At 56.2% G+C, this 16017-nt stretch overlaps 1 protein-coding gene across 38 annotated transcripts; it reads left to right on the top strand.

The window, feature by feature from the left end:
• The first annotated feature begins 2317 nt into the window (after positions 1 to 2317).
• On the top strand, positions 2318 to 15795 carry MIIP (migration and invasion inhibitory protein). 38 transcript variants are annotated; one of them, XM_070511048.1, is made up of 13 exons: positions 2318 to 2427; positions 2641 to 2738; positions 3852 to 4043; positions 4292 to 4624; positions 5059 to 5143; positions 8114 to 8222; positions 8301 to 8353; positions 9055 to 9184; positions 9372 to 9468; positions 9849 to 9887; positions 10483 to 10617; positions 10735 to 10816; positions 10916 to 11235. In XM_070511048.1, the coding sequence occupies exons 3-13, from the start codon at positions 3930 to 3932 to the stop codon at positions 11113 to 11115; spliced, it is 1377 nt and encodes a 458-aa protein (XP_070367149.1). In that variant the 5' UTR covers positions 2318 to 2427; positions 2641 to 2738; positions 3852 to 3929; the 3' UTR covers positions 11116 to 11235. The 38 variants fall into 38 exon arrangements, 37 of the variants coding, with proteins under 37 accessions (XP_070367149.1, XP_070367143.1, XP_070367145.1 ...); XM_070511042.1 differs by lacking the exon at positions 5059 to 5143 and adding an exon at positions 8549 to 8630 and having other exon boundaries at positions 10483 to 10816; XM_070511044.1 differs by lacking the exon at positions 5059 to 5143 and having other exon boundaries at positions 8301 to 8630; positions 10775 to 10833.
• The last annotated feature ends 222 nt before the right edge of the window (positions 15796 to 16017 follow it).

Here is a 16017-nt window from a genome sequence, read left to right as displayed (position 1 = left end):
TTCCTCTTTTTTTCTTTGCTTGAGGAAGATGAGCCCTGAGCTAACATCTGTGCCAGTAGTTCTCTATTCTGTATGTGGATGCCTCCACAGTATGGGTGAGGAGTGGGGTAGGTCCATGCCTGGGATCCAAAGCCGTGAACCCTAGGCCACCAAAGCAAAGCATGTGGAACTTTAACCACTCAACCGGGGGCCTGGCCCCTACAAATTCTTTATTAGCTATGTGATCTGCAAATATTTTCTCAATCTTGTGTCTTGTTCTTCTGTTACCAGTGTCTTTCAAAGAGTAGAAGTTATTGATTTTCGTAAAGTCCAATTTATCAATTTTTACTTTTATAGATTGTATTTTTGGTGTCATACCTAAGAAATTTCTGCTTGATTGAAAGTCATAAAGATTTTCTCCTAGGTTTTCTTCTAGAAGTTGTATAGTTTTAGGTTTTATAATTAGGTCTATGATCCATTTTGAGTTAATTTTTACATCCGGTACAAACATAGAGTGTTTTTAACAATTTGTTTTGTTCTGTGGTGTGTGTGCCTTCGGCACATGGATATCTAATTGTCCCCTCAGCATTTGCTGAAAAGACTGTCCTTTCTCCAGTGAATTGCCTTTGCATCTTGGTCAAAAATTAAGTGATCACATACACAGGAGACTATTCCTGGACTTTCTATGTGTTCCATTGATCTATTGGATCAGCTTGATGCCGGTCCTACACTCCCTTGATTCTCGGAGCTTTATAGTCAGTCTTGAACCAGGTAGTGTAGGTCATTTGATTTTGTTCTTTGTTTTCAAAATAGTTTCGGCTACCCAGGTACTTTGCATTTCTATATGAGTTTTAGAAATTGTCAATTTCTACAAAGAAACTTCCTGGGATTTTGATTGGATTGCATGGAGTCTCTAGGTCAACCTGGGGGAGAATTGATATCTTAGACATTTTGAGTCTTTCAGTCTATAAACACAGTATCTCTCTCCAATTATTTAATCTTTAATTTATCTCGACATTTTATAATTTTTAATGTGCAGGTATTGTACGTTTTTTGTCAGACTTACCCCTAAGTATTTCATTTTCGTATTTCTTGATGCTGGTTTAAATGGCATTTTAAAAATTTCAAGTTTTGATTGCTAATGCTAATATGTAGAAATACAAATGATTTGTATATCGATCTTGTATCCTGCAACTCTGCAAAATTCATTAACAATTCTAGTAGCTTTCTTGTAGATTCTATGAAATTTTCTATTACCATGCTGTGAATAAAGACAGTTTTACATCTTCCTTTCCAATCTGGATGCCTTTCTTTTTCTTTCCTCATTGCACTGGCAAGAACTCTAGTATAATGTTGAAGTGCTGAGAGCAGACATCCTTACCTTTTCCTGATCTTAGGGGGAGAGCATCGTTTTTTGTTAGAAAATATGCTGTTAACTGTAGGTGTAGCCTTTTATTAGGATGACGAAGTTCCCTTCCAGCCCTAGTTTGCTGGAAGAGTTTTAAAAATCAGAAAGGAACGCTGGAATGTGTCAGATGCTGGGACATCTCTCTAAGGTAAAAGACAGATGACTCCCACTTCCAACCACTAAGAAAACGGGACGAGACTTGGTGGGTTTTTCTGCATCTATTGAGATAACTTTTCTTTCTTTTTATCTGTTAATTTGGGAATTACATTGATTGATTTGAAAATGTTCTGGGCAAGTCGCTTCATCTCTCACGGCCTCATTTTTTGTTTTGTCTGTAAAATGGGACAATAATACTCATCTTAAAGCACATTTAGGAGGCTGGCATGCATTGGTATATGGAAAATACCTGGCGCACACAAGGCACTCCATATAAATTTGCTCATATTTTACAGACTGGATTAAAGGCATCTGTGTTCATCTCTTCCCCACTGCCTCCTCTCCCGCTCCTCCAGGCAGGGACGCCTCTTAACCCTTCCCTGCCTCCCAGTGCCTAGTACAGTGCCTCTCGGCACAAAGTGGGCCCGTTAACAACTTGAAAGCAAGTAGGAAAGAACGGGTCGCCAGGCGCCGCCTCCCCGGCCCCCCAAGCATCCCATAGCTGCATCCCCCTCCTTGGGAGCAGCCTCACGCGTAGACTCTGAAACTGCCGCCGCCGGACGCGGGTAGCCCGCGGCCCCGTCCTGACCAATCGGAGCCCGCCCTCCGGGGGCCCGCCCCATTCCGAAAATCGACCGCCCCTACACGACCTCCGAAGCTGGCCAATCAGCTGCTGAGTCCCGCTGTTAGCCCCGCCCCAGTGTTGAAGCTGCCGCTGCCGACCGCGGAGTAACGCCCGGAGGCCCTCCGAATCTGACCAATCAGGGCGGCCAGCTCTGGCCCCGCCCCCGGCCGGCGACGCGCGGGGCGGGCCGGGCGGAACTCCGGGCAGAACTCCGGGCGGCGGGGCGACCGCGGGCTGCGCGCTTCCGGGCTTCGGGGCGGTGAGTGCGGGAGCGACGGGCCGGGGGTCGGGAGGAAGGGCTCGGCTGGGGGCCCCGCGTGCGCCCCCGCGGAGGGGTCGGGAGCCGCGATGGGAAAGAAGCGGGAGGCGGCTCCCCTTCCCGGGGCCCGGCCTGCGTCCCCCGGCGCTGCCTCTGCACTCCTGCTGCCTCAGTTTCTCTTTTGAACGTCGCCTTCCCGTTGCGTTTGCGCAGCTTTTAGCCTCCCCGAGCGCGGCCGGAGCCGGAGGAGGGAGCGAGGCTGTTCCCTTTAACCCGGTCGGAAAACGGAGACCCTGTCTGTCGGACTGTAGGTATGACCGAGTGGCTGGATCAGATAAGGGGGGGCGCCGGACTCCCGTCCTGCGCTTCAGGCTGTTTGCCCACCTTGTCCGCACCCCCGGACGCCTGTGCTCGCATCTCCACTGCCCCCCTTATGCGGGGCATATGTGAGGGGTCCAGTGTAGTCTGGCTTCTCTCTGCCTCAGCCCCTGCTGCCGGGCCCTGAGGCGGGGACCCTGGGGTGGGCGGTCCGCAGGCGCCGAGTGTGGGTGCGGGGCTGGGGGCTGGGCAGGGGTTCTGAGTAGGATGTCCGATTGGACCCAGTGTTAAAAAGGGGTCGTGTGTATCCAGGGAGACTGCGTTTCTGGTCGGAGGGGTCTGGGCCTGGGGCTCTGGGGGCAGTGGGCAGCCCCTCCCCCAGCCTGCAGAAATCCCTGCCAGAGGCGTCTGTGTGTCCCTGAGCCTCGATCCCTGGGGGGCCGGAGGCTGTGAGAAGGAGGAGGCAGCTTCCCAGGACCCTCTCCTCACTTCTGGGGGAAAGGCTGGCCTGATCATGGACCCTGGAGCAGATTCAGGTTCAGATCCTGGCTTTGCCACTTACTAGCTGTGTGGCTTGGGGCAAGTTGCTTAACTTCTCTGAACTTTGCTTTCTTCATTTGTAGAAAGAAAGGGAAGAGGAAGGGAGAACAGGAGAGAGGGAAGAGTACGTTCAGAAGCTGGGTTTGTGTTGGATTCACAAGTTGTGATGCTTTACATTTGTAGTCTCATCCTAATTGTTTTCTACAAGTTAAAATAGTGTAATTTCATAGTTAAGGTGGTTAAGGGGGATTGTTCTCTTCTGGCATGTTAGCAAACACACACCCTGGGCCAGTGTGACAGTAGAAGACTTTTATTGAATGCTCACTGTGTGCCAGGCACTGTACTAAGACTTCACGTGCACTACCTCCTTTAAACCTTACGACAGCCTTATGCGGGAGATACTGTTATCATCTCTGTTTGGCAGATAAGGAAACTGAGGCACAGAGAGGTTAAGTAACTTGCCCAAGGCTGCAGAGTCAGGGAGTATCAGAGTGGGGATTCGAACCCATGCCTCTGGCTCCACAGGGCGGCCTCCACAGCTCCATGTCACGCTGTCTTGGCTTCAGGTAGAAGAGGTGGCCTGGAACCCAGCGCTGAGGGTGCTCTGCAGCCCAGGGTCAGCGGCTCCCACCGAGGGGCCCGGGATGGTGGAGACCAAGGACGTGCGGCAGCTGCGGCAGCTCAGCCTGGAGCTCCTGAGGCAGCTGCGGGCCGGGCAGGAGGCCGTGCGGCGCTCAGTGGCCAAGGCAGCCTCCGCGGTGAGCACCCACCTCAGGAGTCCCCTTGAGGGAGGAAGGGGCTGCCAGCCTCTTGGGCCGGAATCCAGGCCTCCAGTGGCATCCTGGGCAGCGCGCCCACTTTACTGATGATGAGAAAACCGAGGCCCGGCGAGGGAAGGCCCAGTGGAGGCTGGAGCAGGGATGAGGAACTGGGTCTTCCTGCCTAGTGCAGACCAGCTGAGCGGGTGGCTGGGCCGCCCCTGGGTGACCTGGCCTCTCTGTTCCAGTCGAGCCTGGACTCCAGCAGCAGCTACGACTCAGAGACGCCACCCTCTCAGGAGATGTCCTCAATGGCCTCGAGAGCCTCCTGTCCACAGGATGCCCAGCAAGGTGACCCCTGTGATATGTCCTGGCCCGGCGGGGCCAGCTCTTGGGGGAGCTCTCCCCCACCCACCAAATGCCGAAACCAGGAGTCCCTGGGGCCACTGAGGCCCCACTCGGCACCCTTGCCGGCCTCCTCAGACTCGAATGACCCAGAGCTGTCGGCAGAGCTGGACAGTCTACTCCAGGAGGCACAGGCCATGAGGTCCGCCCCGGATCAACAAAGCAAGCTGCCCAAGGTAACTCTGGAGTGGGGCATCTGTTGATAAGGGTTTCCTTGAGCCTCAGTTTCCCTGTCTGACAAATGCACTCATGGGCAGCCGCCCTTGCAGAGTGAAAGGCTTCTGGGAGGTACCTGGAGTCGTGTCCCGTTCAGCCTAAGTGCATGATCAGTGGTGGCCGTCAGTGTCTCAGACGGCACTTTGGGAAGAAGGTGATGAGCCCCATTACACGGATGGGAAGACCGAGGCTCGGGGGCTGGACTTGTTCACAGTGACACACAGAAGGGCGGGGGGCCACACTCTTGTCTTCCGGCTCCCACGCCCTCGGCTGAGCCCTGGGGCCCATGTCAGGGTGTAGTTAAGAAATGGCCCCCCTCTCTCCCCCAAGGTGGGGCCTCCTTTGGGCCGGGCCTGCTGGCCTAGCCCTTGCCCCTCTTTACCCCTCTCGTCAGCCGAGAGTGACCTTCAAGAAGGAGTCTCCAGTACCTGAGAGGATCTGGCGCCTCCGACCGTACCTGGGTTACGACTGGATTGCAGGTGCGGCCCTGTGCCCGCAACTCACGCGGGAACCGGGGTCAGGGAGGGGGGGCAGAGGAGGGGGCCCAACTTGCCTGCGCACCTGCCGGAGCCCCCACCAGGTGCTGCTGTTCCTCCGTCTGTTCCACCTGCCTCAGTGAGCACCTTCGGTACCGTGTCTGCTCTCTCGGCCACTGGCACAGTCACAGGCACGGAGACAGTGCTCACCGAGCGTTTGTTGAATGAATGAGAGAACTGCCACAGTGTGAGCATTTATTGTATGCCAAGTCCCTGCAGAACTCTGTATGGGAATCATCTCTATATTTTATTGCCCGTCTCCCCTCCCCCGCCCCCCAGCAACCTCAGTGGCCTCCTGGCTGGTCTCCCTCTGGCCGCTTTTGCCTCAATTACTATCCATTTTTGACACAGCAGCTGGAAGAAATTTTTAAACTTGGGAATAGATCATGTCACTCAGAGTACTTAGCACTTAGAGTCAAATCCAAAATCTTTATCCAGACTTCTGAGGCGTGACCTGGCCTCCACTGGCTCGGTGACATGACCCCTGACTATCTGCCTCCTGGCTCTTCGCTCCAGCCTCGCTGGCCTCCTTGCTGTTCCTGGAGCCTGGATGCTCATGGCCACCTCGGGGCCTTTGCACTTGCTGTTCCTTTTGCCTGGAATGCACTTTCCCAGGGTCACACGTGCTGGTTCCTTTTCATCATTGAGGGCTCAGCTCGAATGATAGGCCTTCCGTGAGCATAATGTCGTGGGGCCACCTCTCCCTACATCGTTGCCTGTGGCAGCAGCCATTGCTCTGTTCTCCGTATCCCTCGTTCTCAGAAACGGGTGTGTTTGCTTGCTTCTTGTCTGGCTCCTCCGGTAGAACATGAGTTCCCTTAGAGCCGTGCCCAGCTGTCTGTTCGGTGCTGGTTCCCCGAGCCTGAGCCTAGAATGGCACCTCCACATAGTAGGCCCTCAACCGACACTTGTCGAATGAGTGAGTGAACGACCTGAGAGGTTCGTGCTGTTCTGCTCCTCACTTCACGAAGGAGGACACTGAGGCACAGAGAGGTTGAGTGACTGCCCAAAGGCAGGTGCTCCGTGGGGTGGCTGGGACCAGTCGAGGGGCGGGGAGGACACAGGCCCCGTCCAGTGACTTCCCACACTGTCCGCTCACTGTCGCTGGGAGCTGGCGGCGCCTGCCCTGGCCCACCCTAGCCGCTGATCCTTCCTGCTTCTTTCCCGGGTGACCAGCTGCGCTCCACCTGCGCCGTCCCTGCCATTGTGCGCTCACTGGTCCCCTCTTGGCTCCCGCAGGGTGTCCCTCCTGCCTGCGCCTCCTCCAGGGCCGGCAGCGCCCTGCACTGGTCTGAGGATGGCTTTGCTGAGGGCCGGTGTGTGGCGCCTTCCGGGGGCTTCATCCACTTGCTCCTTTACTCTCCGCGGTCACATTGTCCCCACGTGCAGGCAAGAGACAGTGAGGAGACAGCCCGTGTCACAGCCACTTGGGGTGGCGCCATCTGTTAGTTCCCGCCCCGAGGACACCGTCCTCCCTGGAGCCCGTTTGCTTCTCATTACTGCCCGTTTCCTCTGCTTTTCTTTATAATGAAGCTCCTCCAAGGGTTGTCTGCACTCGCCGTCTCCGGTTTCTCTCCCCCACTTTTTCTTCATCGGGCTTCAGCCCCTGACCCCATCTTCACTGGGGTCAGCAGTGCGTCTGCGGGGCTGGCTCCGGCCCGGTTCTCAGCGCCCCCTTTTCCCGGTGCCCGCCCGCCTCCCCGAGGCTCCTTACCCGGCTTCCAGGGCGGGGGCCCCACCCCCCCATCTCCGGCTGCTCCTTCCAGTCTTCTCTGCCAGATCCTCTTCCTTCTTCCAACCTCCCGACCCCGGAGGCCCCAGGCTCAGTCTGCCGATCCACCTCCGTCTGCCCTCCGGCTCTGACCCCGGGGCCGAGGCTTGCCGTGGTCTCTGGCTCCCGCTGCTCCTCCAAGTTCCAGACTTGGCTACCTGCCTTCGTCTTCTCCACCTCGCCCACGTGTCTTAGGTTCATCTCACGGCCAAAATCAAGGTCCTGATTTCCGCAGTGCCTGCTCCTCCTGCACTTTCTTGTCTCTGTAAATGGCGACTCTGTTATGGAGTTAATGGCCATGACCTTGGGATCGACCTTGCTTCCTCTTCTTTTTGCATATTCCTCTTTCAGTCTGTTAGGGTGTCTTGTTAGCCCTGCCTTCAACATATTTCTAGAATCTGATTACTTCCCTCTGCTGGGATGCCTGCAGTTCCTAACTCGTCTCCCTGCTTCCCTCACCTTGCAGTAGCCAGAGGGAGAATCCTGTGAAAATACATGGCCAGTCTGATTGCATCACTCCTTGTCTCCAAACCCTCCGCTGGCTTCCTAGCTTCATCTCCCCCACCCTCGTCCCTCACTCCCCTCCAGCCACTTTCACCTCCTGGCTGTTCATCAGACATACCGAGTGCACACCTGCCCCAGGGCGTTTGCGCTTGCTCTTCCATCTGCCTGGAATGTCCACATGTCTCCCTCCCTCCTTCATCAGGTCTCTGCTCAGGTGTCTCCTCCTCAGAGAGTCCTCCCCTGGCAGCCCCACCCTATCAAGCTCGGTTCCCGGACTCTCTTCTCTTTTACTTCTTGGCCGGTGTCACATTCAATGTTGTATCACAGGTTTCTCTGGTGACTAGTTTCTCTGTTATCACGTGTTGGAATGTAAGGCTCACAAGGGCAAGGGCCTTGTCTGGGTCACTGCTCTTTCCCAGCACATTGAACAGCGTCTGGTCCGTAGCAGGGGCTCTGTAAATAGGTTTGTGTGGACGACTGGATGTGTCTCAGGGTGGACGGACACTGAGACAGAGCCAGCAGTCACAGGGACTGGAGGGCCCCCTCTGGGTCTGTAGAAGGCACGGTGGGGGCAGAGCGGTGGACTCTTGGCCTCGGCCAGTGGCCACACAGCAGCTCCCGGGGCTTCGCCGCTGCAGGGTCTCTGGACAACAGCTCTCCCGTCACCAGCAAGCCCGAGGCCTTCTTCTCTAAGCTGCAGAAGTTCCGGGAAGCCAACCAGGAGGAGTGTGTTTGCAGCGACCCCGAGTGAGCGGGGCGGGCGAGGGCTGGGCGGGCGGCTCAGGACCCGTCACCCTGGCCCGCTCACCCCTTTCGCCCTCACAGACCCCAGATCCTGGGCCTGCGCGAGGGCGGTGGCGTCAAGGGAGACCATGAATGTGAGTGTGAACCCTCGTGGGCTGCCCCACGGCCCAGCCAAGGTCCTGGGGCAGCAGCTGCGGTGTTGGGTCCTTGGGGAGGGAGGTCTGGGGCCCGGACAGGGTTGGGGTGAGCTGAGGCCCGGCCTCGTGGGGATTAGGGCCCGCCCTGTTACCCGCCTCACCCCTCCCCAGCAGCCTTCATTCTCTTCCCAGCTGCCTCATTTCCCACGTGCCCCCCACTCCCGCCCCCTCCTTTCTGCACGTGTCATCCTTGTCGGGCCGCCGGCTCAGTCACGTGAGCACCGGAGTCTGCCGTGGGTTTGCATGTGCAGTCTACAGTGTGTGCATAGGTGTACCTGCGTGTGGGTGAGGGGTGTTTGTGTGCAGCCTGTGTGTGATCACAGATAGAGGCATGTGCATGTGTCCTCGAATGTGACTGTAGGAAGCCTTGCTTCGTGTTTGCACACGACATTGGCACGTGAACATGCCGGTGTGTGTATGTGCACACGTGTGTCATGCTCGTGTAGCAGGGTGTGCTCAGTGTTTTGTATGTGAGTGCATGTACGTGAGCATACTCCATGTGTGTCCCTGCGTGTGTGCTGTGAGCGTGGCCGTCGGGGGTGTGGAGGGGCTGGCGGGCCTGTCCGGTTGAGGCAGTGGGGCACAGGGCTCCAGGTCCCCGGCTAAAGGATGACGGTAGCTTCTCACGGGTCTCGCAGGCGTCTACTGTTACCGGGTCAACCGGCGCCTGTTCCTGGTGCCTTCAGATCCCGGCACCCCCTGCCGCCTGTGCAGGACACCACGGGACCAGCGGGGCCCTGAGACCCTGGCGGAGCCAGCGCAGGTCAGGTGAGTGGCCGGAGCAAGGAGGACACCCCCCAGGGGCAGCCATGGGGGCAGCAGCCGCTGAGGAGGGGAGCAGAGGCTGGGGCCCGCCAATTCTGAGGGAGGGAAAGGGGCCTGGGGCTGTGGCCCCGCAGCAGCGAGAGGCGCCAGCAGCATTGCCCCCAACCTGTCACCCTGTCCCCCAACCCAGGGTGAGCGTCCCACTGTCCGTCCTGGACCCCCCACACCAGTACCGTATCCACCGGCGGAAGAGTTTTGACGCCTCCGACACGCTGGCCTTGCCCCGGGTGAGCAGCTACATGGGGCCTGGGTGGGGACGGACGTGGGGCTGCCCCCGTGTGGCCCAGGTCCCCAGATCGATCCTGAGGCCCAGAGAGGGTCAGGGACTGTCCCAAGGCTACACAGTGAGGCTGGGCTCAAGGAGGGCGAGGCTCTGGAGTTCACCCTGGGTCACTGCCATCACCGTGCTGTGCTTGCTCCCCGAGGGAGGTGGGGCACCCCGCTGGCCCCGAGGCTTCCAGGATAAGTGTTGCCCGCACGTCGGCACAACACGGATGGGCCCCGGTCACTGAGCTTGTGTGCGCCTCGTGCACAGTCCTTCAGAGGATTATCTCATGGAGCCCCCAGCAACTGAGAGCACGGGTGCTGCTGTGGTCCCACTTTACAGATTCGGAGCCTGAGGCAGAGGGGACGTGACTTGTCCAAGGTCAGCCAGGTGGGAGAGCTGGGACATGAACCCAGCCCCTTAGGGTGCCGTGGTGCTCCCATAGCGACATCCTTGGTGTCTCCTGGGTAGGACGGGGGTCAGTGGGGACCCCACTCACTCCCAGTTGAGGCTGGGGGAGCTGTGCCTGGAGAGAGAGGAGAAGGGGTGTAGAGGAAACCTGGTTTGCTCGTCTGTAAAATGGGTACAGCGCACCTAACTCTGGCTTGTGGGGCAGTTCAATGAGTCAGTGCCTGTCGGGCATAGGGCACAGCCTGGCACACAGGGAGTGCTCCAGCAGTGTCCACAGCCTCCCCTCCACCCCTCTAACTCAGGGCCCAGGACATGGGTCAGCAGGGGTAGGAAAGGGAGGCCCAGGGGTGACCCATGGGTGGACACAAGGCTTCTGCCCAGGGGGAGCCTCAGTGTTGGGGGACACCGTGACTGTTTGGGGAGCACCTCCACCCTCATGGGGGACATGGCCCCATCTTAGCAGATGCTGCCAGTCCAAGAGGAGAGGCACAACCCCTTGCTGGGTGTGCCCAGTGTGGGGGGACCCTGCCCCAGGCCAGGCGCCTTCACCCCTTGCTCTCCACAGCACTGCCTGCTGGGCTGGGACATTCTCCCGCCGAAGCCCGAGAAAAGCTCAGCCCTCAAGAGCCTAGATCTCTGGTCCTGTGTCTCTGCCAAGGCCCAGCACCAGAAGCTGTCAGCCACCAGCCCCTCCCGCCTGGTAGGGTCCAGGCTGCCCCGGGAGGGACAGAGGCCTTGGAGCAGGCCTGCGGACTGCAGAGTCCCCGGGAGCAGGATTGGGGGGGGTACTGCAGAGCCTGAAAGTGTCTCTCCACAGGGGCCCATCCCCCCAGCCCTGACCCCAAGCATCCTTCCAGGGCCTACTACTCCCCGCCAGCTACTGCATCCCACCCAGGAAGGTGACCCAGATTATAAGGTCCAGAAGGGGATGAGGCTGGAAGTGGGGGTGACCTGCTCCCAAAGTGGTCCCCTCTGACACCTCCTCGTTCACCATCCAGGCCCTGCCCACGCAGGTCCCACCTGCCACCCCGATCTGGTCAGAACCCCAGGTCCCCTGACCCTGCGCCCCCCGGCTGAAGCCCTGAGGACTGGCCACTTGGAAGAGGACAGTGCCTCTGTCATCGTCTCTAGCCTCTCCCCTCTGGCAGGGGCGCCCAGCCCGGCCTCAGCTGGAGTGGACTCCGGCCCCACCTCCTAGGCTGGGCAGGTGGCTGAGCCCAGGTCTGGCTCTTTCCTAGTGACAGAGATGGGGGATTCTGGGCTGGGGGGTGAGGGGATTCTGTGACATGTTTGTAAATAAAGCTTGGCGCTCTCTCCAGCTCCAGGTTCCCACGTGTGCTGGGTCTGTCCTGCTGATGCCCTCGGTGCCCAGGAGGTGCCCCGGCCTCAGCCTGCCCTCCCCTCACCTGGGGAAAGACACTTCTGACAACCTGTGCTGGGCGGGGTGGCTCCAGTGGCCTGTGTGTGGCTCTTTGTGCAGCTCCCAACTCTGGGTAGGGCCCGAGACAGGCCAAGGCCAGTGTTAAACAACCGTCTCAGCGAGGGGCTCAGGGGCTCAGGCCGTCCCCTGTGGGTGAGGCCGAGGCCGTGGATGCTGGGAGGGAGGGAGCTTCTTCCCCCTTCTTGGTCCCTGAAACCAGGGTCCATTGCTAGAGGGGCTCTCTTGAAGTCCCTGGGCCAGGTGGCTCCTCCACGCCCCTCTGTAGCCCAGCCCTAGAAGTCATGGGGGTCTGGAGCTGCAGCAGGGACCAATGGGGAAACTGAGGACCAGGCAGTGAGTCAGAGGCAAGGTTGGCAGAGAGCCCAGATCTCCCCTGCTGGATTAATAAGCAGTGCCTGTCCCCCCACCCCACACCCCGCCACACACCCCGCCACACACACACTCACCCGCCGGGTTAAACAATATGAAATTCCTGTTTTCCTGGTATAAAAATGGGGTAGATGAGGAACCAAAGCCCAGAGAGGGCATGAGCTTTTTCTACGGTGTCTCAGCTCGGAGGGGCGGAAGTAGGGCTGTGGGCTGTGGCTGCCACCTGGAGCTTATGAGCTGTGAAAATCTTTCTCCTCCCGTGTTCACAGCACATGTATTAGTCAGGATAAGTGAGGTTGTGCTGCAGTCACAAATTAACCCCCAAATCTCGGTGGTTTGACATAAAGACTTTCTTTCTCACTGACTTGCTCACTACCTGTCCATTGTGGGTCACATGGGGTCTCTGCTTTTTTTTTTTTTTTAGATTTTTAAATTTTTTTCCTTTTTCTCCCCAAAGCCCCCCAGTACATAGTTGTATATTCTTCATTGTGGTCCTTCTAGTTGTGGCATGTGGGACGCTGCCTCAGCGTGGTTTGATGAGCAGTGCCATGTCCGCGCCCAGGACTCAACCAACGAAGCCCTGGGCCGCCTGCAGCGGAGCGCGCGAACTTAACCACTCGGCCACGGGGCCTCTGCTTTTGACATTGTCTCTCGGGGGCCCAGGCTAACAGAGGCTCCCCAATGGGGCACGTCACCAGTTGCTTTAGCCTGGAAATGACACACAGGTCACTTCTGCTCATGATTCATTGGCCAGAACTAGTCACATGGGTGTCCCGCCTGACAGCAGGGGGTTGGGACGTGGAGCGGGCTCATGGGATATTTGCTGAGCGTTGCTGGCCTCTGCGCCCTGTTACCTGACTTCTACCAGCTCTGTCCCTGTGAGGCAGGCACGCAGAGCCCCCAGGCCCTGGGCAGCAGGGGCCATTCGCCGAATGATAGGCACTACGAATTCTTGCCGAAAGTCTTCCCTCCTTTGATCTGGGGTTCCAACCCCAAATGCCTTCCGTGGCCAGGTGGGCAAGGTGACTGGGAGTGGCGGGGCTCAGAGCCACCTGGCGAGCACACGGCCCCTCCAGAGGCTGTCAAGGTCAAAGGCCTCTGTGATTCAAACTGTCACGTCTGTGGGCAGACTCAGCCACAGGTCATGGTTTGCCACTGGATCCCAGGACCTGGAGACACAAAGTCCCTTCTGGATGTAATTTTTTTTTATTAATTTTTTAAAATGTATTTTTAATTGTGCAAAATACACATGACATAAAGTTTACCCTTTAAAAACATTTTTAAGTGGACGGTTCAGTGTTATTGACATTGTCGTGCAACAGTCGCCACCATCCATCCTAGAATATTTTTAAGCTTGCAAAACCGGAACTCCATGCCGGTTAAACACCGCCGCCCGTTCCCCTCCCCGCAGCCCTGGCCGCCACCGTGCTTTCTGTCTCTGGATTTGACTGCTCCTGGTGCCTCAGATGGGTGGAAGCAGACAGTATTTGTCTCTTATAACGAGCTTACTTTGGGGCCAGCCCTGTGGCCGAGTGGTTAGGTTCCCATGCTCCGTTCGGCGGCCCCGGGTTTTGCCGGTTCGGATCCTGGGCACGGACATGGCACCACTCAGGCCATGTTGAGGCGGCATCCCACATGCCACAGCTAGAAGGACCCACAACTGAAAATATACAACTATGTACTGGGGGGCCTTGGGGAGAAGAAAAGAATTAAATAAAATAACTGGCTTATTTCATCTAGCACAATGTCCTCAAGGTTCATTTATCTTGTAAGGTGTCAGAATTTCCTTCCTTTTTAAGGCTGGATGTATATACCTTTTCACTGTGTGGATAGACCACATCTTGTCGATTCACTCATTGTCAGTGGACACTTGGGTTGCTTCCACCTTTTGGTTCTTGTGAGTAACGCTGCTGTGAACATGGGTAAACAAATATCTGTTTGAGTCCCTGCTTTCAATTCTTTTTTTTTTTTTTTTTTGAGGAAGATTAGCCCTGAGCTAACATCTGCTGCTAATCCTCCTCTTTTTTTCTGAGGAGACTGGCCCTGAGCTAACATCTGTGCCCATCTTCCTCTACTTTATATGTGGGACGCCTACCATAGCATGGCTTGCCAAGCGGTGCCATGTCTGCACCCAGGATCCGAACTGGCAAATCCCAGGCTGCCGAAGCAGAACGTGTGCACTTAACAGCTGCACCACCGGGCCGGCCCCCCTGCTTTTAATTCTTTTGAGAATGTACCTATAAGTGGAATTGCTGGATATATGGCAATTCTGTTTAATTTGGGGGGAAGCCACTATACTGTATCCATAGCAGCTGTGCCGTTTTCCATTCCGCCAGCAGTGTAAAAGGGTTTCAGTTTCTCCACATTCTTACCAACACTTATTTTCTGCTTTTTTGATAATAGCTATCCTAATAGGTGTGAAGTGGTATCTTATGGTGTTTTCTTTTTTTCTTCTGAGGAAGATTTGCCCTGAGCTAACATCTGCTGCCAATCTTCCCCCTTTTTTTTTGGTATGTGAGCTGCCACCACAGCATGGCCACTGACAGACGAGTGGTGTAGATCCGCGTCTGGGAACCAAACCTGGGCTGCCAAAGCAGGGTGCGCTGACCTTAACCGCTAGGCCACCGGAGCTGGCCCTCTTGCAGTGGTTTTGCTTTGCGTTTCCCTAATGATAGTGATGTTGAGCGTCTTTTCATGTGCTTACAGGACATTCGTGTATCTTCTTTGGAGAGATGTGTGTTCAAGTCCTTTGCCCGTTTTTGAATCAGGTTGTTTGCTTTGTTGTTGTTTCACACAATTTTAAGTAAAGAGCCTGTAAGAGTCAGTGGTTTTCTTAGAAATTCTTTGGCCAGAGGAAGAAGAGAATCAGGAAGCCTTCTGTCAAACAAAAATTACAAAATTTACAGCTGAGATCAGCCTGTGAATCCAGCTGATGCAGAACAGCAACGGTTTGAACCACAACAGTCACGAACGACGTTTCTTTCCCATGAAAGGCCAGCCTACAGCCCTGGGTCCATTCAATCATCAACGCAAGCGCTTTCTCTGGAAGGACAATTCTTTTGAAAATTTAGGTTTCTGGCCTTTTTGCTTCCTGCTTCCAATTAGTTCCATGTGCAGGAACCCACAACCCAAGGTCTCCAGACACTGTTTCATCAAACCAGTGACACCATCGATCACAAGACTCACCCTCACTTTGGACCACCAGGAAAAAGGGTGCTAAACGCTGACACTCCCCGGGCTGTGAGATCATTTCAGAGATGTTAAAATGTGAAAGAATGGGCATCCTAGAATTAATGAGTTGCAGGAAGTCGTAAGCTAGACTGACTTCTGAGCTCTGTGCATCCCCCGACTATCTCAACGGTGGTCTCAATGGTGGCCCCTTTGGGGCCGTCTGGAGCGATCCTCAGAGGCCTGCCTTGATCCCACAGAACTGGCTAAGGCACCCCAAGTCTGAGGCCCCCACCTCTGCTTACCCATCATCCTCCGTTACACTCAAGATCCTTGAGGACGGGAGCTGAGCCTGTTTCCTCCTCAGCTATGCCCTATTGCAGCGCGTGGCATGTGACAGATGTTCCCTAAATAGATGTTGGGTGCATGACTGAGTGAAGGAGTCCCCAGGTCTTGGAAAGACAGAGGCCACACAGCCCCGGGAGCTGAAGGGAGCGTGTCCTAGGAATTCGGCACTGGCAGGTGAGCCGTCGCTGCTACAGCTGATGCTGGTTTTCAGCGCATCACGGTGTCCTACGTCTCGGGCAGATCCTGGGGGTCTGGCCTTCTGGGATGAGAGGAGACAACTGTGACATCGCCATCCTGGAAAATTCCTACTCATGTCCACAGCTACGGGTCCCAGGCCCTTGGTGTGCCATGGGAGTGTGTGGAGACTGACAAACACTAGCTGCCTCCCCAGGGACGCTGCCAACTTCCCTGAGAACAGAAGCATCTCCTGATTGGCATCTTGGAACGTGATTCTCCCTGGAGGGGGTGAGTGGCCACCCATCTCCTCTCTGTCCCCAGGGAGGTGGACCATGCACGGCCCAGAAAACACAAAACACTGGATTTTCCAGAATTATTTCTTTCTATGCCTTTTGAATGTAATGTTCTGACGTTCTGAGAATTTACATTTTGGTGCGATGAAAGTTCCTACTCAGTGCCAGCCTTGGTGCGAGGCTCGCCCTGAGCTTCCTGGCCCAAATGGGGAGCTGCCGTGGATCCCTGATCCGGGGGACGGGTGCAGAGTGTGGCTTCATAGAGATCGGGGTTCCACCTCCCCTCCTCCACCAACTGGCTGCT

Source organism: Equus asinus, chromosome 5, assembly GCF_041296235.1.
Source record: "Equus asinus isolate D_3611 breed Donkey chromosome 5, EquAss-T2T_v2, whole genome shotgun sequence".
In the NCBI taxonomy this organism is placed as follows: domain Eukaryota; kingdom Metazoa; phylum Chordata; class Mammalia; order Perissodactyla; family Equidae; genus Equus; species Equus asinus.
Note: the sequence above shows the minus strand (reverse complement) of the source record. Positions and strands in the feature narration are given on the sequence as shown.

Coding starts and splice junctions, on each gene's coding strand:
- MIIP (XM_070511033.1), top strand. CDS start 3,930: ATGGTGGAGACCAAGGACGTGCGGCAGCTGCGGCAGCTCAGCCTGGAG. Junction 4,625..8,113: donor AACAAAGCAAGCTGCCCAAG/GTAACTCTGGAG, acceptor TCGCCGCTGCAG/GGTCTCTGGACAACAGCTCT. Junction 9,888..10,482: donor GGGGACGTGACTTGTCCAAG/GTCAGCCAGGTG, acceptor TGCTCTCCACAG/CACTGCCTGCTGGGCTGGGA.